Raw genomic sequence first — 9,899 nt, 5'->3', positions numbered from 1 at the left:
AAAAAACCCCCCCCCCCCCCCCCCCCCGGAAAAACCTACGTCTCTCAATAGGCGCAATCATGTAGACCTTCTGAATGAGCATTCTGACACACAGCAAGAACTGTCCCACCTCTAAATTCATTTTTTGAGCGTTAAAATGTGTGGTCAGGTGTCGGAGCAGGTCGTAGATGCACTTTCCGTCGCCTCTCTGGAATAAATATGGGATTTTTAGGGGATTTTAGGTCAAAATTGTCCACAATAAGGTGAATTTTGACCATTTCTAGGTCCAAAAAGTCAATCTTTTTGGCTAAATTCGGGGTTTTTGAGTCAAAAAGTAAGCTAAAATATTGAAAATGACCCAAAAAATGGGATTTTAGGAGGATTTTGGATCCTAAATTCGGATTATTTGAGGCAAAAATGGCAATTTTTTTTCAACAAAAATTCAGATTTCCAGCTGAAAATGAGCTCAAAAAATGAATTTCGGGGGCATTTTCCGGACAGGGAAAATTGACAAAATTTTCATGATTTTTAGAACATTTTCCATTGGAAAATCCTTCTTTCTAAGTTAAAATGAGCTATAAATTCGAATTTCAGCAATTTTTCAGATCAAAAATGGGTCAATTTCGCTATTTTCAGGCTCAAAATCCCCCCAAATTTCTCGATTTTTCCGCTAAAAACCTCGAATTTCCGCTCTGAATCACCTCATCAGCCCAAGTACAAACAATCGTCGTCATATCATTGTAGACTACGGTATTCATCTCCGCTTTGTTGTCCCTTGGCGCCACTGATGCCACAATGTTCGCCATGACTGGCTTGAATTTCTTATGGACTTCTGGCGCTGTGCATTGGACGATGAAGCTGATGACGTGGATTAGCACTGGGCGGGAACTGCAAAAATTTTGAATTTTTAGCTATTTTAGAGCTGTTTTAAGCCAAAAAATTCGATGATTTTCGGCATTTTCGGCTGATTTTGTCGCTATTTTGGGCTATTTCCAGCAAGTTTAAGTCAGTTTTGAGCCATTTTCAACATAATTCAAGCTACTTTGAGATTTTGGCTCATTTTCTGCAATTTTCGGTTAGCTTTTTTGCCGAAAATTCAGAAATTTCGGTCATCTTTTCCTATTGAAAATAGAGATTTTGACTCAAAAAATCATCAATTTTAAGCCAAAAACTTCGATTTTCGGCTTAATTTTCAGCCTAAAATTAATTTTTTCCACTGAAAATTGCCTATTCTTACGTTGCATATCGCTCATTAGCCGGATCAAAAGCTGTTTCGAACATCTCCAGTGGGATCGATGAGAATAGGCGTTCTGAGCGTTTTTTGTCGAGTAGAGCGTGCTGAAAATAGGGAAAATGGTCATTTTGGACCATTTTAGAGCTGAAATCGCCAGTTTGGGTCATTTTTAAACTTTTTTTTGGCTGAAACTGATATTTTAGGTCATTTGTTGACAATTTTTGGCTGAAATCGCCATTTTAAGGCACTGAAAGTGGTCATTTTTGAGGCTGAAAATCGTCATTTTGGGTCATTTTTTTGACAACTTTACGACTGAAAATGGTATTTTTGAGCAATTTCAAGGCTGAAAATCGCCATTTTAAATTATTTTTCGACAATTTTTTTTGGCTGAAAATCGGCATTTTGGGTCATTATTTAGCTGAAAATGGCATTTTTGGCCAGTTCAAGGCTGAAAATCGTCATTTTAAGGCTGAAAATCGGCATTTTGGGTCATTTTTTGACAATTTTTTAGCTGAAAATGGTACTTTTGAGCTATTTCAAAGCTGAAAATCGCTATTTTAAGTCATTTTTCGGCTTAAAATACCTTAATATTCGCCGGAATATCAATCAACTGCTGCATTTTGCCATGAAAATCGACATTCGGGTCCTGGAAAATTTTCACATGCTCCTCGATTTGCTCATCCAGCTTTTTGTACTCCTCAGCCTTTTTTGCCGCCAATTTAGCCTCTTTTACGATACGGGCGGCCTCGAGTTGCTCAGGAGTCTTCTTCTCCTCGATTTCTATTTTTTCCAGAATCTTCTCCAGATTTTCTTCAATTTCGCCCATTTTTTCCTCGGTTTCCTTGCTGAAAATCGATATTTTTCAGAGTTTTTAGAGTCAGAATTCAATTTTTTACCTCATTTTTTCCGATTTTGCCTCTTTCTTCCCGTTTTTCTTGCTGAAAAAATTCAAAAAATTTTAGTTTATTCTAGAAAGTTTCTAGAAATTTTGAAGTTGTTTCTTACCCATTCTTGCCTCTTTTTGTCTCTTTTTCCTCGTTTTTGCTGAAAAAATGCGATTTTAGGCATTCTGGACCTGGCAAATCGATATTTTTACCTCATTTTTTGTGATTTTCAGTCCTTTCGATGTTAAAATAGCGGAAAATGAAAAAATTTGGGTTAAAATTGATGAGCTTAATGAAATCAAGCGCCTGATACACTTTGAATCAAGCACGTTTTCGTCATGGAAACGGCGAAATAGTGGGGGAATGAGGAGACGCAGAGAAACAACAAGCAAACGCGCTCCACCGCACTTTTGGAGATTTTTTCCGCGCCAGTTGGAGCCTAAATTTTCAGGTTTCCAGCTGATTTTTTTAGCTTTTTTCTTGATTTCTCGACTTACATTTTCGAAAAATACGATTTAAATCAAATTTTACATCTAAAACTATTTATGTTACAAGGAAAATTTGGTTTAAAGAGGTTTTCTGGGTCGAAAATACTTTTTTGAAAATTTCCCAAAAAACCAATTTTCGAATAAAAAAAAAAGATTTCTAGGTAAAAATCGACGATTTACAGGAGATTCCAGGAGAAAATCGAGTCAGAAAGCTCTAAAACTATCAAAATCAATTTTTTTCCAAAATTTTGCAAAAAAAAATTTTTTTTTTTCTCAACCTAAAAAGTCTATTTTCAGCAGATTTTTCACTCAAAATTGAATTTCCCGCTGGATTTCATATTTTTCTTCCCAAAATCAGAATTTCCTTCAATTGCACAACATTGCGATATTTTTCCTTTTTCTCATTTTTCCTCCTCTTTTTATAACTTACACTCAAAATGTCCGATTTCCCGCCAATTTTTTTCCCAAATTCCCCGAATTTCAGGTCAAAAACCCCAAAAATGAGTCGGAAAGGCCCGTTGATCAAGAACAACGAGACGGATGTGCCGTTGCGTATCGCCATCGTCGAGAAGGATCGATGCAAGCCGAAGAATTGCGGTTTGGCCTGCAAGAAGGCGTGTCCAGTGAATCGGCAAGGTAAAAAAAGCTAAAAATTGCGGGTTTTTGAGCCAAAAACAGTGCGTTGTGATCCAAAAATGACGGATTTGCAGTCAAAAGTCATGAATTTCGTGCTAGAAATGAGCTAATAATTCTATGAAGATGAGCCATCCGTGGGTCAATTTTGGCTGGAGAATGACAATCTTCAGCTCAAAATTCGCGTTTTTCATAAAAATTTGTGCTGAAAATAGGTTAAATAAGGTTCTAGGTCCATTATTTCAAAAACTGTGAAAATAATCCATTTTCTGATGATAGTAGCTTAAAGTTCTCAAAATTGCCTGTTTTTTTCGCTCGAAAATCCGATTTTCAGCCATTTTCCTCCAACAATGTAATTTCGAGCTCAAAATTCAATTTTTAAGCCATTTTCGAGCCGTTTCGAGCTATTGTAAGCTAATTTTTGAGCTATTAAAAAAAATCGAAATTTCGTCTTTTCTCGGCCAATTTTGGCTGAAAATGGCAATTTTCAGCTCAAAACCTCTGTTTCTTCACAATTTTCGATCTAAAAAATTCCAGGAAAGATGTGTATCGTCGTCGAAGCCACGTCGACAATCTCCACAATCTCTGAAATCCTGTGCATTGGTTGTGGTATTTGTGTCAAAAAATGCCCATACGACGCCATCAAAATCATCAATTTGCCAGCGAATTTGGCCAATGAGACGACCCATCGTTACTCTCAGAACTCCTTCAAACTCCATCGTCTTCCGACGCCACGTTGCGGAGAAGTCCTCGGACTCGTCGGAACGAACGGAATCGGAAAATCGACGGCGTTGAAAATTCTGGCGGGAAAACAGAAGCCAAATCTGGGAAACTTCCAGAAGGAACAGGAATGGACCACGATTATTAATCACTTCCGTGGTTCGGAACTTCAGAATTATTTCACCAGAATTCTCGAGGATACGTTGAAGTGTGTCATCAAGCCACAGTACGTTGATCAGATTCCGAGAGCTGCCAAGGGAACGGTCGAGCTGAATTTGAAGAGAAAACATGATAATGAGAATTTGGAGACGGTCATTGATCAGATGGGTAAGGAATCGAGCAAATTCGAGCAATTTAAAGCTATTTTGACCTTTTTGAGCTGTTTTGAAGTGTGTTTGAGCTATCATTGAGCCATTTTAAGCTATTTTTGCGGTGTTTTTGAGCTATTTTCCAAGCGATTTTAGAGCCAAAATTTCGATTTTTCGGCATTTTTGACTGATTTTGTATCTATTTTGGGCTATTTCAAGCAATTTTAGAGCAATTCTGAGCAATTTTAAGTCAGTTTTGAGCATTTCTGATGTGTCTCTGAGCTGTAAGTGAGCTATATTAAGATATTTTTCAGCTATTCTTGAACAATATTTCGATTTTCAGGCACTTTTTGCAAATTTCAAGGCCATTTTGTTCTAGAAAAATTCTAGTTTTTGGGACAAAAAACCTGAATTTTCCGCTGAAATTTCAGGATTTTGTATCATTTTCCTGACAAAAATGCAATTTTTTTCCATGGAGAATGTTCCATTTTGTGGCTGGAAATCGCAAATTTTAAGCCAAAAATCACAGATTTTGGGTAAAAATCAGCACTTTTTGACGAAATTTTGAATTTTAACACTGGAAATGTCCTATTTTGGAGCTGGAAATTGCAAATTTCAAGTCAAAAATCACAGATTTTGGCTCTTCTTGAACTAATTTTTGAGCGTTTCTCAAGGGTTTTAAGCTAAAGGTTACGATTTTTGGTATTTTAGACTCACTTTTCGCAAATTTTGGCTTATGTTTCTGCCAAAATTGCGAAATTTTGCTATCTAGATCTAATTTTCAGCTAATTTTCGAGCTGTTATGAGTTATTTCTAGGCCACTGAACTATTTTTGAGCTATTTTAAGCGAAATTTGACTATTTTTCCAGAGCTCCGCGGATTGCTCAACCGCAACATCGACCAGCTGTCCGGAGGAGAACTCCAACGCTTCGCGATCGCCATGTGCTGCGTCCAAAAAGCCGACGTCTACATGTTCGACGAGCCATCGTCCTATTTGGACGTCAAACAACGTCTGAAGGCCGCCGCCATCATTCGTGAACGCATCTCCGACACCAACTACGTCGTCGTCGTTGAGCACGATCTCGCCGTCCTCGATTATCTGTCTGACTTCATTTGCTGCTTGTACGGAGTGCCTGGAGTCTATGGAGTCGTCACGTTGCCGTCTGGAGTTCGTGAAGGAATCAATATGTTCTTGGATGGATTCATTAGAACTGAGAATATGAGATTCAGAGAGTCCAAGTTGTCTTTCAAGACTTCTGAACAGCAGGAGGATATTAAGAGAACGGGAAATATCAAGGTAAGGCTCTTAAAATGATCCAAAATGGTCTGAAATGGGATTGGAACCGCTCAATATGAGCCCGAAATGGTTCAAAGTGGGTAGAAAAAAAGTCAAAATTCGGTGAAAAACTTCAAAAATTGTAAGAAAAATCGGCTAAAAATTTTTCAGCTAAAAATTGACCCAAATGATTCAGGAGTGGTCCAAAATGCTCCGAAAATAGTCAAAAAGTGGCCGAAAATAGGCCCAAAATGGCCAAGAACATGCTTAATATTGCCCAAAATGAGCCCAACGTGGGCTAAAAACGACCGAAAATGGGTCAATAAGCAGTTTTCTGACGCAAAAATCAAATTTTCCAAGCAATTTTAAGCCAAAAACCGATTTTTCGGGCGTTTTCGGTTGGAAAATTGGATTTTTTACTTTAAAAAAAAGAATGACTGAATCGGCCTTAAAATGACATAAAATACATTAAAACCCCATTTTTTCAGTACCCAGCCATGTCCAAAACCCTCGGAGACTTCCACCTGAACGTCGAAGCTGGAGACTTTTCCGACTCTGAAATCATCGTCATGTTGGGAGAAAATGGTACCGGAAAGACCACTATGATTCGAATGATGGCTGGATCTCTGAAGCCAGAAGACGAGGACACCGAGTTGCCACGTGTCACCATCTCCTACAAACCACAAAAAATCTCGCCGAAATCCGAGACCACTGTCCGTTATATGCTTCACGATAAGATTCAGAATATGTACGAGCATCCACAATTCAAGACCGACGTCATGAATCCGTTGATGATGGAACAGTTGTTGGATCGAAATGTAAGAGCTAGCTATAGTCAAAATCGACCAAAAACGCGCCAAAGGCACCCCAGAAGCGGTCCCAAATCTGGTCATTTTTAAGCCGAGATTTATTAATTAGCTTTTTTTTTCAAAGGCACTCCAGACCCTCTAAAACCTCAAAAATCCTTCATATTTTATGTTAAAAATAGGATGCAAGCGCGCCAAAGGCTCTCCAAATCCTTCAAAATCTCAAAAAACTCTTTGCTTTTGATCAAAAATTGTCCGAAAACGCGCCATAGGCACCCCAGACCCTTCAAATCTTCGAAAAACCTATATTTTTGTTCAAAAACGCCCGAAAAAGGTCACAAAGTCAACCAGAAGCTGGGCGTTTTGGTCATACGTTTTGGTCGAGCTTGTTTTTGTCGAAAAATCGGCGAAAAACGCGCCAAAGGCACTCCAGACTCTTTAAAGTCTCGAAAACCGCTTATTTTATGTTAAAAACGCACCGAAAGCAACCCAGACTCCTTGAAATCTCCAAACCCCTCTATTTTTGCCAAAAGCGCGCCAACAGCACCCCAGAACGCTCAAAACCTCGTCATTTTTCCAGGTAAACGAGCTGTCCGGAGGAGAACTTCAGCGTACCGCCCTGGCACTATGCCTTGGAAAGACCGCGTCTCTCTATTTGATCGATGAGCCATCGGCGTATTTGGATTCTGAGCAACGTCTTCACGCGGCGAAAGTCATCAAACGATTCATCATGCACGCCAAGAAGACGGCGTTCGTCGTCGAGCACGATTTCATCATGGCCACGTATTTGGCGGACAGAGTCATCGTTTTCGAGGGACAACCATCCGTCAATACGACTGCTTGCAAGTGAGTTATAGGTGAAAAAATATGGTGGAAAATGGCTAAATTTACGAAAAATCAGTGAAAATTATGTAAAGTTCCCCAGAAAAAAACTGAAAATGCGCTGAAATCGTCTTAAAATTACCCGAAATTCGTTAAAAATGGCCTAAAATTGACGGAAAAATGTGCTGAGATCGCCTAGGAATAGCCCAAAATCGCCTTAAAGGGGGGGGGGGACAGATTTTTCGTAGTTTTTTTGTAGCTAGAGTATGCATTCTACCGTCACGATGTACAACGCTTAATGTCACTCTGTGTACAGCTGTCGTCCTCGCCTTTATGTATGCAATCGGGCGTGCGCTTTCTCTTTGCCCGCGTGGCTCAGTCGGTTGCGGCGCCGCACCCTCAATCATCGCCCTCACAAGTTCAACTCGAGGGGCATCTTTGAACGGAATTTCGAGAAAATTATTTTTTTCATGTCTCCCCACCTTTAAAATTATCCGAAATTCGCTAAAAGTAAGCCGAAATTGACTTTAAAAACCTGTTTTGTGGGGTTTTCAGGCTCTAAAATTGTAGAAATTCGATCGGAGTCGAACTTTCGAGCTAGAAAGTTTCAAAAATCCGTTTTTTCCCAAAAAAAATTGGAAATTTTCTGACCTAAAGAACATCTAAAATAGCTAATTTCTTGTCTAAATTGTTCCTAGAAGTCGTCAATTTCCCCCCTATTTTGTTGATTTCCAGACCACAATCTCTGCTCGAAGGAATGAATCGTTTCCTGAAAATGCTGGATATCACATTCCGTCGTGATCAGGAGACCTATCGTCCGCGCATCAACAAATTCGAATCGGTGAAGGATGTAGAGCAGAAGAAGAGCGGTCAATTCTTCTTCCTCGATGATAATTAGACTCTTTTTTGCCTTTTTTTTCTGTTTGTTTGAAATTCTCGAATTCTGGAATTCCGTTCTTTTTCCCCTAATTTTTGTTGTGGTTCTATCGGTTTTGGCCCTTCTTTTTTGGTAGTTTTTTCATTGAAATCCTGTTGCTTTTCCAAATCAGAGTTAATTGGTTTAATTAATTAATTATTCTATTTTTTTTGGATTTTTTGAATATTCAAAAATTCCAACAAAAATAATTCCTTTTCTGTTGCTGTTTTCTCTATTTTTTCTTAAAATTTTCCCTATTTTTGGTGGTTTTTTTTTTCTATTCTATAATAGAATTTTTCTATTGTTTGTCCCCGTAAATTTTGTTTTCTTTTTTCTCTCTTATTTATCTAAAAAAAAGAAAAAAAGTGAGAAAAATCACACAGCTAACAACCCATTGAGAGTGACCAGAACTCTGGTCCATGAGGTGTTCAGGAGGGTTTATTAGCTTTTTAGTGTCCAAATTTTAAAAATTTCAGTTTTAAAAATCTGAATATAATTCCAAAAAATCCCAAAAATAGAAATTCGAATAATATTTTTAAAACCTGAAAATCCCAAAAAATTCCGAAAAAATACGATAGTTTCGAAAATTCCATCCGAAAATGCCAAAAAAAAAGAAAACTCCAATAATCAGAAAATCCAAAAAAATGTTTTAATCCAGAAAACAGAAATTCGAAAATTTTGAAAATCCCCAAAAAATTTAATTAAAACTTTGAAAATTCTGAAAATCTCCAAAAATAAAAATTCGTGAATTCTAGGAAATCTGAAAATCCCAAAAAAAAACTTTGTCCAAATTTTTCTCTGAAAATCCTAAAAGTTGGGGTTTCTGGATTTCAAAAAACCTCAAAATCCCAAACAAATTCTTCAAAAATCTGAGAATCCTCCATAGAATAAGCACCTGAAAACTCAAAAAATCCCGAAAATTAGAGATTCTGAAATTTCAATAAAAGTGGAAATTCGAAAAACTTTTAAAAAACTTACTTATTAGAGGAAATTTTAAATTCCCAAAAAAGTTTTTTTTCATTTTTTTTTTCAAAAATTCTAAAAATCAAAAAAAGAAGAAGACGTTCAGTTTACATTTCATGTCTCTATCCCTATCTTTTTCCCTTCTTTTTCGCCGCTTTTTTCTGCCTAATTTGACCTTCACGCCCATTTCCTTCCCCGCCGCCAAACAGGGAAAATTGGAAAAATTTTTTTCTCTCTCTCTCTCTCAGTTATTTTTTTATCCCGAAGTTTCGCGGTTTCAAATTCTCCAAGAAGATTCTTTGAACAAAAATTCAAAAATGGACGAGGATTTCCTAGTCCGCGGGGCCACAAATTCTTTGTTGATTTTTAGAAAAAAAAACGTCTTAAAATAGCCTATTTGTCATTTTTGGTCACTAAATTTGTCAAAAAATAAAGCGATGACCGTGGACAAGGAATTCCTAGTCCAGTTTCGGCGATTTTTTTCAAAATTTCGCAAAAATATTCAAAAATGTCTAATGAGCTTTTAAAGGAGGCCAGACATCAAAAAAAAAAGTTTTCCTGATATTTTTCATAGAGAACCCCCATGAGGGGTTGAACTCATGACAGGCAGCTCAGGGGTACAGCGCTGCTACCGGCTGAGCTACGGGGGCGCGAAGGCGCCTGACGACCGATGGTCTACATAAGCGCGGCGCGATTTCGTCCCCCGAACTGTCCCCCGAAATTTTTGCTGTCTCGCCTCCTTTAAATTTATACATTCTCCAATTTAAAAGTGGTGTGCGGTGAAAAATTGTATTGCTTTATTTTGTGCAGAAATCCAAGTAGATTCACATAAAAATAAAGAAAAAAATCAAAAAAAAAGTGGGAACTGGT

At 37.8% G+C, this 9,899-nt stretch overlaps 2 protein-coding genes across 2 annotated transcripts in view; one reads left to right on the top strand and one right to left on the bottom strand.

Moving 5' to 3' along the window:
• Nucleotides 1-2,314, bottom strand: part of CBG22998 — a gene marked incomplete at both ends in the record, with an annotated part of 8,527 nt that extends 6,213 nt beyond the window's left edge. The window contains 7 exons of the mRNA XM_045244627.1: nucleotides 40-187; nucleotides 681-867; nucleotides 1,217-1,317; nucleotides 1,797-2,058; nucleotides 2,110-2,151; nucleotides 2,219-2,257; nucleotides 2,310-2,314. Coding sequence (XP_045097707.1) covers nucleotides 40-187; nucleotides 681-867; nucleotides 1,217-1,317; nucleotides 1,797-2,058; nucleotides 2,110-2,151; nucleotides 2,219-2,257; nucleotides 2,310-2,314 — 784 coding nt within the window. The remainder of the gene's footprint in view (nucleotides 1-39; nucleotides 188-680; nucleotides 868-1,216; nucleotides 1,318-1,796; nucleotides 2,059-2,109; nucleotides 2,152-2,218; nucleotides 2,258-2,309) is intronic.
• Nucleotides 2,315-3,085: 771 nt separating this feature from the next.
• Nucleotides 3,086-8,048, top strand: Cbr-abce-1 (the record flags this gene model as incomplete). Its single annotated transcript, XM_045244626.1, has 6 exons — nucleotides 3,086-3,221; nucleotides 3,756-4,265; nucleotides 5,116-5,543; nucleotides 6,011-6,346; nucleotides 6,909-7,174; nucleotides 7,886-8,048. The coding sequence occupies 6 exons, from the start codon at nucleotides 3,086-3,088 to the stop codon at nucleotides 8,046-8,048; spliced, it is 1,839 nt and encodes a 612-aa protein (XP_045097706.1).
• Between the last annotated feature and the right edge of the window lie 1,851 nt (nucleotides 8,049-9,899).

The sequence above is a fragment of the Caenorhabditis briggsae genome, assembly GCF_000004555.2.
Source record: "Caenorhabditis briggsae complete genome, chrIII, whole genome shotgun sequence".
Lineage (NCBI taxonomy): Eukaryota > Metazoa > Nematoda > Chromadorea > Rhabditida > Rhabditidae > Caenorhabditis > Caenorhabditis briggsae.
The sequence above is the reverse complement of the archived record's forward strand: the minus strand, read 5'-3'. Positions and strand labels throughout refer to the sequence as shown.